This window comes from Antechinus flavipes, chromosome 1 (genome assembly GCF_016432865.1).
Source record: "Antechinus flavipes isolate AdamAnt ecotype Samford, QLD, Australia chromosome 1, AdamAnt_v2, whole genome shotgun sequence".
Lineage (NCBI taxonomy): Eukaryota > Metazoa > Chordata > Mammalia > Dasyuromorphia > Dasyuridae > Antechinus > Antechinus flavipes.
Window position 1 is genome coordinate 123871027 of NC_067398.1, and position 20737 is coordinate 123891763.

The 20737-nt window shown below is 34.7% G+C and overlaps 1 protein-coding gene across 1 annotated transcript in view; it reads right to left on the minus strand.

Annotated features, from left to right (window-relative positions):
• The window catches only part of C9 (complement C9), a 42655-nt gene that overhangs the window by 17075 nt on the left and 4843 nt on the right, over positions 1-20737 (minus strand). The window contains exons 2-6 of the mRNA XM_051971029.1: positions 19150-19259; positions 18585-18726; positions 17911-18055; positions 5486-5624; positions 2322-2714 (exon numbers count right to left, since the gene is read on the minus strand). Of these exons, the coding sequence (XP_051826989.1) occupies positions 2322-2714; positions 5486-5624; positions 17911-18055; positions 18585-18726; positions 19150-19259 (929 nt within the window). The remainder of the gene's footprint in view (positions 1-2321; positions 2715-5485; positions 5625-17910; positions 18056-18584; positions 18727-19149; positions 19260-20737) is intronic.

Sequence of the window (20737 nt, forward strand, 5' to 3'; positions counted from 1 at the left end):
GAAAAAGAAGGGAAAGGAAGGCAGAAGAGAAAAGATGAGCAGTGAGAAAAAAGAGAGAAAGAAGTGGAGGGAAGAAGAGAGAAGGGAATTAGGGAATGTAAGTGGGAATAGAGAAAAGGGAAAGAGGAAAATGAAGGCAATAGAGAAAGGAGAGAGTGAGAAAAGGCAGAGAAAGATGGGGGAGAGAGGAAAAAAACAAGGAGGAGAGAACAAAAAGGAAAAAGAAAGAGGAGGGAGAGGAAAGAGTATATATAAAAAAGGAAAGGCAGGAGGTAGACAGAGAAAAAAGCAGGGAAAGAAGAGAAAGGAAGGAGAAAAGGAGGGAGAAGAAGTAGGGCAAGAGAGAAGAAAAGAGAAGGGAAAAGTAGGACAATGCTAGTATATGTGTAGAAAAGCATAGGCTAACAACTTGGCAGTGAAGAAGTCCCAGGCACCTTAACAATTGTCAAAACAGAAATTTTGTGACAGTGACAGAAGACTTTGCAATCCAAATATCTTGTTTCTATCTGTCTTAAGTGTGAGCTGGACCCGTTCATAGTTTTCCTGCTATAGTTGTAGTTGGCCCAAATCATGTACAGAGATCTTTGAATTTTGGACTCTGGACATAGAGTTTCAGGCAGCTGGTCATCCACACATGACTTCTGAGCTGCAGGATGATGGGACTACCTGATGGGAATGAGTGTCATCAGTTCCAAAAATGTTTCAGGGAAGAAGAATTCACACTGTGTACAGAGTGAGTCATGTGAAATTAATGCTTCATTCTGCTGATTCCAATTCCAATTTATAACTGAGCCTCAAAGATACACAAAACATATTCTAATCCCCAGATCAGATTGCAAAGTATGAGTAATGCACTGAGTTTTTATGAAGAGTTCTCCCAAGTGTCCATGTGTGTATTTTTCTGAAGAATTAAATTAGAAGATGTCAAATTTGACTAGTTTATGATGCAGATTTATCAGTAGGGATTTTCTATTGGCATCTGAGGTATTCATTGTTTGGGATCTAAGAGCTATACTTGCATTATTATTACCATTAAGATACTATATAGTTATTGGGGAAAGTTTCAAGCCAAGAGAACTTTTGGAGAAAGAAGATTTGATATTTATTTCAAAATGGTTAGATCCACTTTTATCATAAAAACTCAGCACACACACAAACACACATAAGAAACATACATACAACACACACAAGATTCTTTAAAGGCACAGGTTGGACTAAATGGCTGAAACCTTGAATAATTCTAAAACTTGTGAAATAGGAAATAGGAAATATAAGGAAGTCATAAAACTGGTTGTTTATGGATTGAATCTCATTGCCTTATGGTCATAAAGAACAAAAGAATATTCTTTATAATGAATTATAGTGAATCATCAGTAATTGTACACCATCTTTTATAAATATCTTGTTACTATTAGCTTATAAAATATTTAATAGATAGTTAGTGTCAGTGTTCGAATAATATGCGATCATAGTCCCTGGTCAATATACCTGAACCCTGACATATGGTTGACAAACTTCTATGAATGACAAAATCAGAGTTTAATGATGTTTGCTCCACAAACATCAATTCTGAGACAAAGAAAATTGCACCCTTGTTTACAAAAAGGGAGTAATCTCTCTTTGTGTCATTCTAGCTGCAATATTTACTTTTTCACCAGTAATGCATATTCTAGTTTAATGTTTTTGAATGTCTTTCTCTGTTTTTTTTTTTTTTTTTTTTTTTTTGCCAGCTCTAGATAGTAAAAATCATTGAAGCAATTCTCAGGTGACCCAGTAGATAGAATACTGAACTTGGACTCAGGAAGTCCTGAGTTCAAATTCAGCCTCAGACACTTACTAATTGTATAAATCTTAAAGGGGGATTAGTAGATAGAGTACCAGACTCAGAATAAGGAAGACCTGAGTCTCAGGCACTAACTAGCTATGAGATCCTGAACAAGTCTCTTAACCCTCTTTGTCTTAGTTTCCTCACCTATAAAATGAACTGGAGAAGGAAATGACAAACGATTCCAGTATCTTTGACAAGAAAACCCCAAATAGGATTACAATGAGTTAGAGGTGACTGCAATGACTCAATAACAACAAAACCAAAACTCTCAACAAGTCATTTAACCTGTGTTTGCCTCAGTTTCCTCATCTATAAAATGGGAAAAATAATACTGGCTATCTCCCAGGATTGTTGTGAGGATAATAAGATAAGATCTGTACAGAGTTTGGCATAGTTTAAAATTCTATATAAAATTATAATAATAAATGTCATTATAAATTATTATTATAGTTGGTTTAAAAACATTCCATATTGTGTACTTTCTTCATCCTACCTTGTTTGAGGCATAGTGTTTGATAAGGTGGAGGCTTTCAGTTTTTGAGTATCTAAATCGAAATGTTAGACCGGAATTTTGTGCCTCATTCTTTCGACTAGACTCTCCTTCAGATGCTGCTTTTTCAGAGGCTCCATCCCCAGCTTCTTCTGCCCCAGGAACTTCATCTTTAAGTATTTCAGATTTTGGAGGTCTAGCTTCAGCTTCCCCAAATTCTGGAGCATTAGAACCAAAAGATTTTACAGTATCGATTAAATTAAAAAGGTCTTCAGTAAATGTGAGTTTTAGAGACAGTTCAATGCCAAAATTTGTTTTCCTTTCTCTGAATGTCTCTAATATTTGAAGTATGTGTTCTTCATAAGTCTCTATTCTGAATCTTTTTTCTGCTTTGGTCTGAAATAAAGAAAAACAACTGGTTATTTTGAAATCAAAAGAAAAAAGTAATTAAATGATGTTTTCTTTGCTAATTTAACATTCATTAAGTATTTATAGGGCTATTAAACATTAAAATGGGATCTCCCTCTATGGATCTTTTTTTTTAATATTTTATTTAATTTTATTTAATAATAACTTTATATTGACAGAATCCATGCCAGGGTAATTTTTTTTTACAACATTATCTCTTGCAATTGCTTCTGTTCCGATTTTTCCCCTCCTTCCCTCCCCCCCTCCCCTAGATGGCAAGCAGTCCTATATATGTTAGATATGTTGCAGTATATCCTAGATACAATATATGTTTGCAGAACCGAACAGTTCTTTTGTTGCACAGGGAGAATTGGATTCAGAAGGTAAAAATAACCCGGGAAGAAAAACAAAAATGCAAATAGTTCACATTCGTTTCCCAGTGTTCTTTCTTTGGGTGTAGCTGCTTCTGTCCATCATTTATCAATTGAAACTCAGTTAGGTCTCTTTATCAAAGAAATCCACTTCCATCAGAATGCATCCTCATACAATATCATTGTCAAAGTGTATAATGATCTCCTGGTTCTGCTCATTTCACTTAGCCTCAGTTCATGTAAGTCTCTCCAAGCCTCTCTGTATTCATCCTGCTGGTCATTCCTTACAGAACAATAATATTCCATAACATTCATATACCACAATTTACCCAGCCATTCTCCAATTGATGGGCATCCATTCAATTTCCAGTTTCTAGCCACTACCAACAGGGCTGCCACAAACATTTTAGCACATACAGGTCCCTTTCCCTTCTTTAATATTTCTTTGGGATATAAGCACAATAGAAACACTGCTGGATCAAAGGGTATGCACAATTTGATAACTTTTTGGGCATAATTCCAGATTTCTCTCCAGAATGGTTGGATTCGTTCACAACTCCACCAACAATGCATCAGTGTCCCAGTTTTCCTGCATCCCCTCCAACATTCATCATTATTTTTTTCCTGTCATCTTAGCCAATCTGACAGGTGTATAGTGGTATCTCAGAGTTGTCTCAATTTGCATTTCTCTGATCAATAGTGATTTGGAACACTCTTTTATATGAGTGGTAATAGTTTCAATTTCATCATCTGAAAATTGTCTGTTCATATCCTTTGACCATTTATCAATTGGAGAATGGCTTAATTTCTTATAAGTTAGAGTCAGTTCTCTATATATTTTGGAAATGAGGCCTTTATCAGAACCTTTAACTGTAAAGATGTTTTCCCAGTTTGTTGCTTCCCTTCTAATCTTGTTTGCATTAGTTTTGTTTGTACAAAGGCTTTTTAATTTGATATAATCAAAATTTTCTATTTTGTGATCAGTAATGGTCTCTAGTTCATCTTTGGTCACAAATTTCTTTCTCTTCCACAAATCTGAGAGATAAACTATCCTATGTTCCTCTAATTTATTTATAATCTCGTTCTTTATGCCTAGGTCATGGACCCATTTTGATCTTATCTTGGTATATGGTGTTGTGTGGGTCCATGCCTAATTTCTGCCATACTAATTTCCAGTTATCTCAGTAGTTTTTATCACTCTATGGATCTTTTAAAAAAAGGACAGGACATTATTATTTCTCACACAGTCCAGGCTGAAATCAGGAAAATGGTCTACATGACTTTTCTCAGTCCATTACAGATCTATTTTTTGTATCAGGTACAAATCAAATCAAATCAAATCAAAATCAAATAAAAAAAAAATCCTCCTGTGAATCAGTATGGAACAGAAGGTATACTATATAGGTTTTTTTTCCCCCTTTCTCCTTCATCATTCTTCTCTTTCTTCTTTTCCATTCCAAGGTGACATAAGGTACAAGAAAAATGAGTTTTGTACAAACAAATGATAATGGTAATCCTAATGTCACAAGGAGCCACCAAAAAGGTTTTTGACACCTACATTTGTATGGGATCCATAACTAATTTGATGTTCCATTTCCCATTTCCAAACTTTTTTCAAGTAGTGCCTCATTTCTTTCCCAAACTTTTTTCTTTCCTACCTCCACTGTTATAAGAATTTTCTAAATAAACTTAATCCATAGTGGGGATAAACCCCAGAGAAAATCTAGAAAGAACATTAAGTACTCCTTACTCCTTATCTGAAGTATAGTTCTAGAAAAGTTATGCAAGCCTCTAAAAAAGACATTAAGATTTCAGATTTCAGTGACAGCTTATTTAGGGCTATTTTCTAGTCTAATGTGGTAGAACATGATAAGATTGTATTAGCTATTAGTCAATTAGCCATTACTCATTAGTCAATGAGTGAATTTTGAAGTACATTCACAAGATGTTAGAAAAAAAGTGGATATTAAGATAAAAGGGCAGGGTAATAGCTACAGAATCATTACTCTAAGTCAAGTAATGAATATCAAGATAATCACCATTTAAATCATTATTCATCACATTATAGGTTTTATCATTTCTACCAATCAGTAATTTCTTCTCATTATTCTAAAATAGTTGGTGATGGATTTCTTAAATTTATTGAAGAAGGTCAGTTCATCATAAAATGATTGTTTTGGATTATGGCTGATTTGAAGATTTTTTCTGAGATGGTAATAAAATGAATGTAAGAACTATTGGGCATTCAACTAATTATTTCTCTTATTTGCAAAATTTCACTCAATATTTTTTCACGAAATTTATTTAATTAAGGTCTTTTTTGATGTCTTTAGAACTAGATTCTGAGAAGTTACAGGATGATTTGGTAGGGTCTGTGGAGAAACTTACATCATAGTTTAGAGTTGCCACATTCCAGGGTTTACGATAATAGATCCCAGTATTTCCATCTCGAACTCTCTCACATAGACCATGGAAATATTCATTGTCAAAGGGGGTGTCCAAAGGATTCATCCCTAAAATGTTGATCCTGAGAACAGAACAGAAGGACAGTAAATTTACTAGAGTAGCCTTCACTATTCTAACTCTAAAGAATATTTCATAAGTCTATCATCACCATCACCATGATAACACTCAGGAAGAAAATTATTTAAGAACCTCTTTTCCCTCATTTTAGGGTCTCTAGTAGTAAAGTTGGATCAAAGAAGACCCTAAACTATTTGAGAATAAAAAAATGCCTTCAGTGAACAATAGCAAAAGCATACTAAAGAAAAGCACTAGGAGAAATGGGCTCTGATTCCTAACTGCTCTAACTTGAATCTCACCTCTTCTTGAAAGCAACTTAAACTGTGAGACTGGAATGCCAACTCTGTAAATTATTTGCAAACAGTACATCCCTGGGGCACAATCTAACATGTGTGTGTTAGGTTTCATCTATGAATCAACTCTGGTACGTCTTCCTTTTCTCTCTGCACTTTCTTTAAACATGTGTCTTCTCCTCCAGCTGTCTCATTGCACATCAAGGACCTCATTTTTGTTTCCAGGACTGTATTAAACATAGTGTACTTTCCGGCATTCCAACAGGAACACTGAAATTCCAGTTTGCTGGCAAAAAGTTCATATGTTTCCCCTTTCTCTGGCCCCAATTTCCAACTTTTTTGGGAGAACTTTCAGAAAACAAGAATCTTGTTAATATAAAAAGGTTATGTGCTGATTCATAAGATTAAAGACTGTATACTACATATAATTGACTATGTTTGGCATTTTGCACAAAACTATTTCTTTGTAAAAAGTGTATAGTGTTAATTTAGAAGAATGAAATTATTACCACAGTCTTTGAATCATTCATTATAGTGTCTGGGACTGATTAGTTCACTTGCTTAGGATGGAGAGATAATAAGTTTTCATCTCTTTCTTTCCTTCATGCATGTTCATTCTACTGAATTTAACTTTCATCTTTATACAGATGACTCACAGATGTATACACATTTGTATATATACATATGTGATTATATATCTATATAGATACATATTCAGTCTTAGATTCTCCCCTGAGCTTCAGTCCCACATCACCAATTGCTTATTGGATATTTCAAGAAATATCCTGGAGACATCACCAACTTAAACATGTCCAAAACTGAACTCATTTTTCCCTCAAATTTTCCCTTCTTCCAAACTTCACTATTCTTATAAGAGACAACAACATTCTTCTGGTCTTCCACTTTGTAATTTCAGCATTATCCTTCATTTCCCATCCTTCCTCACTCTACATCTCTAATCACTTTCCAAGTCTTACTATTTGAGATTGCCATGTCTTCTCTTGAATCCTATCCCTTTTCTCTATTCATAGAGCTATGACCTTAGTTCAGACTCTCTTGCCTTAGTGATTGAAACACCTTCCAAATTGGTCTCCCTTCAATCCACCCTACATAAAACTACCAAAGAAAATTTCCTTAATCACAGATTTTACCATGTGACACTTGCTCTCATCTCAATCAACTTCAGTGTTTTCCTATTGCCTCTAGGATAAAAATATTGCCTGCTCTGTTAAACCTTTCATAAAAGCCCTTCATAACCTGTTTCTACTCTACCCTCACAGTCCTGAAGGATGTTACTCTTCCTCTTGCACTCTGTGATCCAGCAAACTGGCCTTCTCTCTGTTTTTCACAGCCAGCACTCACTCCATCTGCCCTGTCAATGCCTTTCCACAGATGGAACACATTCTCTCCTCACTTCCATTGCAGAAAGTCCCTTTCTTTAAGAGGTAGCTCAAGCACCATCTTTTGCATGAAGTTGTTCCTGATTCTTCCCAAATGCTAACATCCTCACTTTCAAACTACTTTGTTATCTACTACTTTTCATATATTTATTTTCTCTAAGTATTAATTTTGTACATGTTTATATATGTTCCTGTAGTCTCCCCCCACCTAGAATGTAAATTCCTCATGAGAAGAGATGATTTCATTTTTTTGCGTTTATATTCCAGTAACTAGCACAGGGCCTGCCACACAGTAGGCATTTAATAATTATTTACTGATTAGATTGGCATAGAAAAGAAAATACAAAGTTGTACACCTGCAGTTTCTCCCTGAGGCAGCTGTATCACAAATCATGTCACTAATTATAAGGACAACTTGGCAAAAGAATGTGGCTAAATTAGGACGGGCTTACCATCAATGCTACAGAAACATTAAAAAAGCCTGTGCTACTGACAGCCAGTTAGCAATATTATATTCATCTGGACAGCATGTTTCAGGAAAGCTCTGAATCAGCAGAAAGAAGCTGAGTTTTCCTTTTCTCTCTAACCAACTAGTGAAATCTGTTACATTTTAAAGGTGGCTCAGTTAAGGAGATAGAATTTGTACAACATTCTAAAGACTGACCGAGAAGTAAAAATACATCTCCTAAAAAAGCCCTTTTGATAATAATGATAGCCTTTATAGAGTACCTTAATATTTGCAAAGTATTTTATGAATGTCATCCCATTTAATCCTCACAATAAGCCTGGGACATAAATGCTATTATAATTATTATTTTATGTTTAGAGAAGACATTTATTAAAGATCAGAATTCATGAATAGACATTTTAAATAAAAGCAATAATCCTGCCATTCATATTAAATCTTTATGAAAGAAAATCAACAATTGATAAATTAAGTTTTAATTTTTAAAAATTCTTTTATTTTAAAATTATATTTAAATTTTGACAATTAAATATTTTATTGTTAAGAAATGAAACATGAGTGGGTCTCATAAGACATTTTAGCACCTCTATCTTTATGGACACAAACCATATTGTTATCACCTTTCATTAACTTCAGTAACAGTAAGATTACTTGCCATAGCTGATATTATACCCAATTTACATGATGAGGAAACTGAAACTGAGAGAGATTAATTGACTTGTCCCAGGTCATAGAACTAGAAATCATCTGAAGCCAGATTTGAACTGAGATCTTCTTAGCTCAGAATTCTATTCATTGAACTACTAAACTGCCTTGGAATACAAACAATAAGAGATTTAATGTCAAATGGAGGGAAGAAAAATTGAGCACAACAAGACTTTAAACCCGGAAGGAATCTCAGAAGTCATCTAGTCCAACCCACTTTTTAAAAAAAAATAGGAAAGTGACTTTCTACACAGAGGTAGAATGATTTGCCACAGTTCACACAAGTAGACAGAGCAGGTGTTCCCACTGAAATCTTCCCACTGAAATGGTGCTAGGTTGTGGGATTTTTTTCTACAGATATAGTCTATATCACAGAGTTGTTATGAGAAGTGCTTCATAAAATATTTATATTTATTTATAAAATATGTACATAAATTATAAAATATAAAGGTAATATATTTCAAATACTATAAAATAGCTAAAGTGCTTTGCTAAATCTACACAAATGTCAGCTATCATTATCAGGATGAAGACTAGACCTGCAAATATCCTTTACCAATGCTGATGGGCATTCCTCTGCTACTTATTATTTTAAAGAGCAGGAACACCAAGAGATTAAATGATTTACCCTACGTTACACAGTCAGAATATGTCAGAAGCAGGACTGGAATCCAGATGTTCCTTAGTTTTAAAGTTGACTCTCTATCCATTATGCCATGGTATTTCTCACATAATTGTTATTATATGAATTATATGAACATTCTCATTGTGGGCTGCAGTAACCAAAAGAATCAAAGTAAAGAGAAAAAGGAAGGCATTCCAAGCAAAGGGAATGGAGTGATATGAGCAGATATGGAGAAGGAAAGGAATGTGGTATGTCTGGGGGCATAATGGCCAGTATGGTTGGATCCATATGAGATTTTGCTGTGAATCTCATCAAAACTCATCAGAAGTAACATTTGATTTTATAGCTACAAAACCAGCTAGACTAGTCTACAGTGAGATAGTTTGATTTTCTATGTAATGTGAAAATTTCTCACATTTGGAATGCCATCTTTGGGGAGAGAAAACCCCTGTCTGCTCTGGATAGCACTTGGTGTGAGCCTGTGTCCCCATCTGCGTTCCAACTCACCAGTTTTTCAGGTGAACTAGAGGGGAATCTTCCTGGGCTTGATTCACAGGGGAGTTTTTAAGTTTGGAGCACAAGGAAAGCATTCTTTGCATATCATACATAATTTCATCTGGTTTGAATTTGTGTGTTTTCAATGAGTACAAGATGGTGTGTGGGGGATTACACTAAATGTTTTTGAAAATCTTCGAAGGCTATAAGGCAAGGGTCTCTCAGAGCTGCAACCCAGCTCTCCTAGAATACTTGTTCAATTGGAAAAGCAGTTCACTGGGAGAAAAAGTATAGGACTTATAGCCTATACTTTTTTTCCCAGTGAACTGACAAATGTTGAGAGCTTTGATCTATGAAAAAAAGATTTGGCTGTATGTGACAGCTGACAAGATAAAATTTGGAGAAATTGTCCAGATTGCAAAGTGTAGATATGTAGCTTACTATCATGGCTGTAGAAACTTTCACCATCATCATTATTCTTGTTATTGTTACTTTGTGTCTGTTAGTGCAGACATTTAGAAGGCACCATGTAAGAATAGTAATCAGAGTAAATAAAGAAAATCTTTATTGTTATGTACTAAATTATTATAAATATAACTGTAAAATGACCCCTTTTGACTTATAATCCATTTTTAAGTATTAGTTCTTGTTTTTCCACTTTACATCTTTAATTCAATAGCCAAGTCCCTGCTTTAAGATATTTTAAAATAAAATATTATATATCAGTTCTGCTTTGAAGTGGAGGAAGCAACTACAGGTCTTTTGTTGGAGTGGAGATGGGGGTGGAGGTTGAGGCAGTAATATGATATAATGAAATGGAATCCAGAGATATCAGGTTTAGCTCTGGCTCTACAAATGAATGGATGTGAGCCTTAGGCAAATTACAAAGCATCTCTGTATTTCAATTTTTTCATCCTTAAAATGGGATAATGAATGAATGGATGGATGACAAGCATTTATTAAGTACTTAATATGTACTTAGTATTCAACTAAATGCTAGATATACAAATATAAGAACAAAATAATTCCTGACTTCAGAGAACTTATATTTTAATGAGGAAGACAATATTTTTAAGGAATCGTAAACAAGGAAGAGAGTCAAAGAAAGTCACAAAAATGGCATATAGAGCAATAGAGCACTTGAGGGAATACCAGTAGAATTATAAAATTCAAATGATATGAGATGTATGAAAAGATCTTAAAAAGAATAAATCACTGTGTAAATACAAAATCTTTCATTCAAAAAGATGCTATGGACTCAGTTCTGCTATTTATGTATTCCCATAAAGCACCAAGCTATGCAAAATTAAGCAACAAAAGCTATGACTTATGGGGAAAATGGGGTTAAAGATGCAGCACTCAAATATTTCATCAATGGCACTTTAAAAAAAGATAAATATATAAGGACAAGGGTAGTACAATTTTCTACTTATTAAATGATTATGAAATACATAAATACTGCAATAAATTCCTTGGCATCAATGGTCTCCAATTAGCTCATATTTTTTGTTTATTTAAGAAAAGAATAAACTGAATGAGAATCACAACAAAGTATTTTCATCTTTTTTATTGTTTTCTTGCTTGTTTTTTTCTTCCTCATTTTTTCCCCTTTTGATTTGATTTTTCTTGTGCAGAATGATAAATGTAGACATATGTTTAGAAGAATTGCATATGTTTAATCTATATTGAATTAGTTGATGCTAGAGGAAGTGGGGGTGGGAGGAAGGGAGAAAAATTTGGAACACAAGGTTTTTCAAGGGGAAATGTTGAAAACTATCTCTGCATGTATTTTGAAAAAATAAAAAGCTATAAAAAGAAAAGAATACAGTGAAAAGGAAGGTAACATGAATCGAAAATCATGGAATCTGAGTCTGAATCCTTGCTCATGGCATTTATCTGTGTGATTTCAAACAAATCACTTAACCTCACTGAGGTTCAGGTGTTACATTTGTAAATTGAAAAGATTGGATCCAGTGACATCTGGTGTCCTTTCTACTTTGAAATTTGTGATGCTATGGTCCTAAGAAAAGCAGCTGTTGTATTGGGGGGAAAGTCTAGAATTTAGCTTATGAAGGCCTGGGTGGGATCCCTGATTCTACTGCTTTCTAGCTAGATAATCCTAAGCAAGTCATAGAACTTCTTTGAGAATATTTTCTCACGTGTAAAATGGGGCTAATACTTTTTTCCTTTTTTCTTCTTTTTATATAAAGTTTTATTATTAAAAAAAAAATTTTTTTGCTGAGGCAATTGGGGTTAATTGACTTGCCTAGGGTCACACAGCTAGGAAGTGTTAAATGTTTGAGAATCACATTTGAACTCAGGTCCTCCTGATTTCAGGGCTGGTGCTCTATTCACTGCGCCATGTAGTTGCCCCAAGCTTTTTTATTTTCAAAACACATGCATAGATAATTTTAAACATCTACCCTTGAAAAACCTTGTATTCCAATTTTTTTCCTTCCTCCCTTCTCCCTACTTTCTCTCCTAGATAGTAAGTAATACAATATGTTAAATACATGCAATTCTTCTGCATGCATTTCCGCAATTATTGTGCTGCATAAGAAAAAGCATATCAAAAAGGGGAAAAAATGAGAAAGAAAACAAAATGCAAGCAAATAACAACAAAAAGAGTGAAAAGGCTATGCCATGATCCACCCTCAGTTCCCACAGTCCTCTCTCTGGGTGTGGATGGCTCTCTTCATCACAAGACCATTGGAACTGGTCTGAATGGTCCACCTCACTGTTGAAAAGAGCCAGTCTATCAGAATTGATCATTGTATAATCTTGTTGTAGCCATGCATAGTGATCTTGATTCTACTCACTTCACTCAGCATGAGTTCATGTAAGTCTCTTTAGGCCTCTCTGAAATCATTCTCTTGATCATTTCTTACAGAATAGTAATATTCCATAACATTCACATAACATAATTTATTCAGCCATTCTACAACTGATGGGCATCCACTTAGTTTCCAGTTTCTTGCCACTACAAAAAGGGCTGCCACAAATATTGTTGCCCATGTGAGTCCCTTTCCCTCCTTTCAGATCTCTTTGGGATATAGATCCATTAGAGACACTAATGGATCAGAGGGAATACACAGTTTGATGAGGCTAATACTGACCATCTCACAAGGCTACCATGAAGATTAAATCACATATTCTCTGGCACTGTGTAAACCAAAAAGCATGAAAAGTCTAATTGTTATTGCTGTATTCAATTATTTCAATCATGTCCAATTCTTTACATCCCCATTCTAGGTTTTTTTGGCAAAGATACTGAAGCGGTTTGCCATTTCCTTCTTCAGCTTATTTTACAAATGAGGAAACTGAGGCAAACAGGATTAATTTAAATGACTTGCCCAGGAATCACATGGCTGGTAAATGTTGAGGCTGGATTTGAACTTAGGAAGATGAATTTTCCTGAGTCTAGGCCTGACACTCTATTCATTGGGTTATTAATTGCCCTTTGGTCAAACTACAATGTTTCTTTCTTCTTTTTTTTTTTTATTATAGTTTTTATTTACAAGTTATATGCATGTGTACAAGTTTTACAGCATTGACAATTGCCAAACTTTTTGTTTCAATTTTCCCCCTTCTTCCCCCTATCCCCTTCCCACCGATGGCAGGTTGACCAATACATGTTAAATATGTTAAAGTATACATTAAATACAATATATGTATACATGTAACACATATCCTAACAGTTATTTTGCTGTACAAAAAGAATTGGACTTTGAAATAGTGTACTAGTAGCCTGTGAAGGATCAAAAATGCAGGTGGACAAAAATATAGGGATTGGGAATTCTATGTAATGGTTCATAGTCATCTCTCAGAGTTCTTTCGCTGTACATAGCTGGTTCAATTCATTACTGCTCTATTGGAACTGATTTGGTTCATCTCATTGCTGGAGATGGCCACATCCACCAGAATTGATCATCATATAGTATTATTATTGAAGTATATAATGATCTCCTGGTCCTGCTCATTTCACTCAGGATCAGTTCATGTAAGTCTCTCCAGGCTTTTCTGAAACCATCCTGCTGGTCATTTCTTACCAAACAATAATATTCCATAATATTCATATACCACAATTTATTCAGCCATTCTCCAATTGATGGGCATCCACTCAGTTTCCAGTTTCTGGCCATTACGAAGAGACCTGCCACAAACATTTTTGCACATACAGGTTCCTTTCCCTTCTTTAAGATTTCTTTGGGATATAAGCCTACAAACTACAATGTTTCAAGAATCAAATGGCTCTTAGCTGTACCAGATCTAAAATTATATTATAAAGCAGCAGTCATCAAAATCAATTGATACTGGTTAAGAAATAGATTAGTTGATCAGTGGAACAGGTTAGGTTCACAAGACACAATAGTCAATCTAGTCCAACTAGTGTTTGATAAACCCAAAGACCACAGCTCCTGAGATAAGAACTAACTATTTGACAAAAATTGCTGGGGAAATTGAAAAATAATATAGCAGAAACTAGACATTGACCCACATCTAACACCATTACCAAGATAAGGTCGAAATGGGGTCATGATTTAGAAATAAAGAGTGACATTATAAGCAACCTAGAAAAGCAACAGATATGGGGCAATTAGGTGGCTCAGTGATTAGAGCACCAGCCCTGAAGTCAGGAGGACCTGAGTTCAAATCCAATCTTGGACACTTTATGTTTCCTAGCTGTGTAACCCTGCCCAGGCAAATCACTTAACCCCAATTGCCTCAGAAAAAAAAAATCAAAGAATAGTCTACCTCTCAGTCTAGAGATCTATGAAAAGGGAAGGAATTTAGAAGTAGAGTACAATGTGAAATGCAAAATGGATAATTTTGATCATATGAAATTTTAAAGTTTTTGTAAAAGCAATGCAGACAGGATTGGAAGGAAAGCAGAAAACTAGAAAAAAATCTTTATATCCAAGGGTTCTGATAAAGGCCTCATTTCTAAAATATAGAGAGAATTGACTCAAATTAATGAGAATACAATTCATTCTCCAATAGATAAATGGTCAAAAGATATGAACAGCCAATTTTCAGATGAAAAAATTAAAATCATTTTAGTCATATGAAAAAATGCTCTAAATTACTATTGATAAGAGAAATGAGGTACCACTACACACCTCTCAGATTGGCTACAATGACAGGAAAAGATAATGATAAATGTTGGCTAGGATGTGAGAAAACTGGGGCACTAATGCATTATTGGTGGAATTGTGAACTGGTCCAACCATTCTGGAGAAGAATAGGGAACTATGCCCAAAGGGTTATCAAACTGTGCACACCCTGTGATCCAGTAGTGTTTCTACTGGGTCTTTATTCCAAAGAGATCATAAAAAAGGGAAAAGGACCCACATGTACAAAAATGTTTGTAGCAGCTCTTTTTGTAGTGGCAAGAAACTGGAAACTGAGTGGATACCCATTAGTTGAAAAATAGCTGAATGAATTATGGTATATGAATATTATGGAATATTATTGTTCTGTAAGAAATGACCACCAGGACGATTTCAGAGAGGCCTGGAGAGACTTACATGAACTGATGCTAAGTGAAGTGAGCAAAACCAGGAAATCATTATATATGGTAACAACAAGACTATACAATGATCAATTCTGATGGATGTGGCTCTCTTCAACAATGAGGTGATTCAGGCCAATTCTAATAGACATGTCATGGAGAGAGCTATCTGCACCCAGAGAGAGGATTATGGGGGACTGAATTTGGATCACAATATAGTATTTTCACTTTTTTTTACTGTTGTTTGCTTGCTTTTTGTTTTGTTTTCTCATTTTCCTCCTTTTTGATGTGATTTTTCTTGTGCAGCACATTTATGGAAATATGTATAGAAGAATTGTACATGTTTAACATATATTGGATTACTTGTTGTCTAGGAGAGGGGTGGAGGAAAGGAGGGAGAAAATTTGGAATACAAGGTGTTGCAAGGATAAATGTTGAAAACTATTTTTGCATACATTTTGAAAACAAAAAGCTATTAAAAAAAAAAAGGATCCAATGTCTCGGACAGTAAACTTTCAATTTATGTTGCTGAGAACATGACTGCCATCTAACTTCCTCACTAACTGTATCCATGTCATGCCACATGCATTCTAGCCTTTCTCTTACTCCTGCTGTCTCTTGGACTCCTTTCCCTTGGATACAGAGTTCTGATAGATGAGCCTTCACTTTACTTTTCCTGGAAACAGACCATCACATGCCTTTCAGTCCATCTCTATGCCATGGTGCTACATGTGTATTATCAACTTGTTCGTCTTTCTTCCTATTTCCTAACTCTAGCTCCCTCCCCAACATGCAATATTTTCCCCTAATAAAATGTTAGCTCTTTAGAATGTAAATGAAGACTTTCTTACACATTTGTATTTTTATTCCCAGCATTTAGCATAGTGTCTGATACATAGCAAGCACTTAAATTCTTCATGAAAAATATTTTCATTTAGGAAAATGCTAATGATTATATGTATTTTCTGTTTAGGGCTATTATATAGACAAATCCCACTTAGGATTCTTTACTAGTTATATGAAAATGTGTAAAGTAAAGGAACATTGCAGGGAACAAATAGTTCTATCACTAGACCACCTTAATTATACTTTCAGAAAAATGGCCAAAGAATGAAATAAAAAGGTCATGAAACATCATGGAGGTGGGAGATGTGATACATTTGTAAAATGAGCTGGAAAAAGAAATAGCAAATCATTTTGCTGTATCTCTGCCAAGAAAAACCCTAAATGGGGTCATAAAGAATTGGATGTGACTGAACAACAGAAGGAGTATCAGATGTTATTTGATTCAACCTCCTTAACAGCTATGAGGTGGCACAGTGGATAAAGAGATGCACCACACTAAGAGCCAGGAATACTCATCTCCATGAGTTCAAATCTGGTCTCAGATACTTCCTAACTATGTGACTCTGAACAAGTCACTTAATCCTGTTTGCCTCAGTTTTCTCATCTGTAAAATGAGTTGGAGAAAGAAATAGCAAAATCAGTCCAGTGTCTTTGCAAAAACAAACAAACAAACAAACAAAAAAACAAATGGGGTCTTGAAAAGTCAGACAGAAGTTATTACTAAATGGTGTGGGGAGCAAAGCATTTGGAGGGGCTGTGCTTGTATATACACTTAGCTTAATATGACACTATATAATCCTTATCTGCTTGCTAACTAGATAATATATGAGCTACCATTCCCAATTTAAAAAAATAATTAAATTAAAAACAAACAAACAACCCCCAAACTATTAATTCCTTGGGGGAGGGAAGACTGTCAAACTAACTAGTTTAATAATCTAAGTAGCCAACCTATCAAACTAACTAGTTGATAAGTATCTTCATTTGTTGCATTCTAGACTTTAGATGATGATGGTCCTATCAAAGCTGTCTAGGAATTAGGGGATATACATGGATGTAGCCAGCATAAATAGACCCTAAACCTTACTTTATCCTAGAAAATTGAGCTTCCTCCAAATCTCAGCTCAAGAACCCACCATTTTCTACATGAATCTTTCTTGATTTTCCCAGCCTTTAATGCCTTTCCTGACAAACTACTTTGTGCTTTTTTTGTATATAAATGTATGTACATGGTGTCTTCCCCACCTTCTTGTGAGGAGACCTCAGACATTTACTAGTAATAGCTCTTTAAGTCACTTAACATTTCTAAGCCTCAAGCCTCAGTTTCCTCACTTGTAAAATTAGGATAATAATGACACCTCGCTCATAAAGTTGTGACAATTAAATGAGTTAACATATGTAGAATGTTTTGCAAACACACTAAGTGTTTGCAAACTAACTAAATTTTAGTTAGTATTATTATTAAAACTCTTTTCATGATAATTGTAAAGTAAATTGTGCAGGCATTATTATTCACATTTTACCAATGAGGAAACTGAGTCTTAGACTAAGGAATTTGCTCAGAACTACACAAGTAGTAAAAGTCAAAGTTGAAATTAGAACTTGTTTTTTTTTTGTGTGTGTGTGTGTATGTGTGTGTGTGTGTGTGTGTGTGTCTACATTTGGTGAAAAAGGATATGTTCTTCCTGGGGCCCTAAGTGGTCTTTGGACTGGGATTTGAGCCAAGCTGTTTCAAGCACAAGGGATTTAACCTCTGCATGGGCCACCAAGGGCTGAGGATCCCTGGTTCTTTGTTTTTACCCTGGAGGATTCCATTTTATCTCCATGGTGACCTGGCTCTGGAGAGAACAGTTTGTTTTGTCTATAGAGTGATTTGTCTTTTCCCCAGAGATAATGTTCACCTAATGAGGAAATATTTATTTCCTCTGTAATTTAAGTGGATACTGACCCATATCCAGCTGTCCGACCAAGTTCAGACAATTCTGTCTCACTACGGCAGGGGGAACGTGGATCTTTTTCACAATTGTCTTCATCAGAAAAATCTCCACAGTCATTATCTTCATTACATAGAAGTCTCTTTTTAATGCATCGACCTAAATCAGAAAACAATAATGACTTGATATGTCATGGGATAATTTATATTACATAAAGTAGAATAAAATATCTTTGATGCTTTATTATTTTAGAATTCCATCTGTATCACACTGAGGGAAGCCATAACTCTCCATCTACTGTATCATAGGTGTAAATGATAAGTTGTATACAAACACATTCATACACAAACATACTGAACTCCAAAGACACCCAGTGTCCTGGATTAATAAAATTGAAGGACAGTACAGATAAGTTTGAATTCATTGGATGAGTTACATCAAAGTTATGGGCTTTTAGAAATTAGAATGGAAATTTGGAATTTAGAATTTAGAATTAAACTAGTTTAATTTCTTTCACTCATATACAAATAAATTAGTTTAATTTCTTTCACTCATATACAAATAAATTAGTTTAATTTCTTTCACTCATATACGAATATCCCAGAACTTACAGGAAACAATCCATGTTCAAGAATGTCAGTCAAGCAATTTACTCCACACTGATGAATTGAAGTGAGAGAAATAATACCTGTTTCACATTTAAAATCATTTCCACAGTCATCTTCTTCTCTACAAATACTACTAGATTCACAGCTACGCCTGTCTCCCAAAGATTGTAGGCACCGTTTCCCACCAAACTGGCCAAAAACCTCAATGGTCCGTGAACGATACTGTTAAGAAAAAAAAAAAGATTAATCTTTGAAAAATATGAGGAAGTTATGAATATTACTAAAAATGTTCATACAACTGTCTATCAGGAAAATCAATGTGAAACTAAAAATCCAATATGAAACAGGATAAAAGCAGCAGAAATGAGCTTTCATGTTGTATTTACAGACTGTTTCTTGGAGGTAATCTTTAAGGATTTAAAAATGCCTATTCTGTATATTATATTGTTTCTATCTTTTCCAGTGGAGTTTCACTGCAAAGAAATAGTGAAATAAATTTAAATTACTATCTATTTTTTAGGTTCGTGTCATAATTGAGCTAGTTAGTATCTCAATAGTACACTGAGAAGGAAAAAACAACAACAATGTGCTATTGGGATTAGAGTGGGTACAGCAGGGGCAATGATTGTCATTACTGTGTCTTACCATTTCTTTTTGGCAAGGATTGCATGAAGACCATTGACTCCAGGAGCTCAAGCTACAGTCTACAGGAGCAGGGGCCCCAGCTTCTCTTGGTAACCTCTTTAATGTGGTTTCTGAAAGTCTGAGAAAAGTGAATATGTGAAAGCAGCATCAAAAAATGCCACTGGGGTAGTTTTATCTTTATAATATCTTTCTAGGACCATTATACACTTCAACAACAATACTATATGAGGATCAATTCTGATGGAAGTGGCCATCTTTGACAATGAGAGGATTCAATTCAGTTCTTGAATTGATCAGTGATGAACAGAACCAACTACACCTAACAAAAGAACACTGGGAAACAAGTGTGGTCCACAACATAGCATTTGTACTCTTTTTGTTATTGTTTGCTTGCATTTTTGTTTTACTTTTCTAAATATAATTTTTCTTGTGCAACAAGAGAACTGCATAAATATGTACACATATATTGTATTTAACACATACTTTAACATGTTTAACATGTATGGGACCTCCTGTCATCTAGGGATCAGGATGGAGGGAAGAAGAGGAAAAGTTGAAACAGAAGTGTTTGCAAGGGTCAGTGTTGAAAAATTACCCATGCATATGTTTTGTTAATAAAACACTATAATATTAGAAAAAACACTTAATAAACTAGAGCATATTGTTGCTGGGAAACTACAAATTATAATGGTTATAAGGTTAAACTCAAAAAGTTATGGGTTCATATCTGACTTCTGGTCCTTACTTTTTGTGTGACTATATGCAAATTCTCTACCTGACAGCCTCAATTTACTTATTTATAAAATGAGGTTTGTAATATCTGAAATATCTGCTTCACAGGTTAATGGAATAACTAGTGATGATGTGTATAACATGCTTTGAAAATTTTAAAACACCATATAAAAGTCAGTTAAAAAATATCTTTCCAAGTTCAGATTTCTGTTTTCCTGTCTGTCTCTTTGTCTATTTCTGTTTTCTCTGCCTCTGTTTCTCTCTGCCTCTTTCAGTCTCTCTGCCTCTCTCTGCCTCTCTCTCTCTGTCTGTCTGTCTTTGTCTGTCTGTCCATGTATCTGTCTCTGAATCTATCTCTGTCTCTCTGTTTCTATCTCTCCCTGTCTCTCTCCCTCTCACTTTCTTATGCTCTCTCTCTCTCTCTCTCCCCCTCATCTCCATGTACAATATGTTGAAATTAAAAGAATATTAGATACCACCTAATGTGTTATTTTGGAAATAGGAATGCTCATTATTTGTTGATCTGAATTGCATTCACTAGGAAGCAGACTAGCTAGGTTTCTTCCAGTTAACTATGTGACTTCAGAAGCAATAGAAAGCAAAAGACAAATTATTTAAATTTTTTGGGATTCAGTTTCTTGTTTTTTTTTTAATTTTAAAAACTTAAACATACATAAAGATATAAGTATTTACATATACAAAAACCTCTATGATTCTTCTTTAATACTGATAGCCTAGTATCTTCTTAAGACAATGATAATCACTCATTCCTTCTTCAATTTTCTTTTTTTTTTAATTTCTATATTGTAGAATCTCAGAATTGGAGGGTCTCAGAACTTTCATCATCTCATTATTG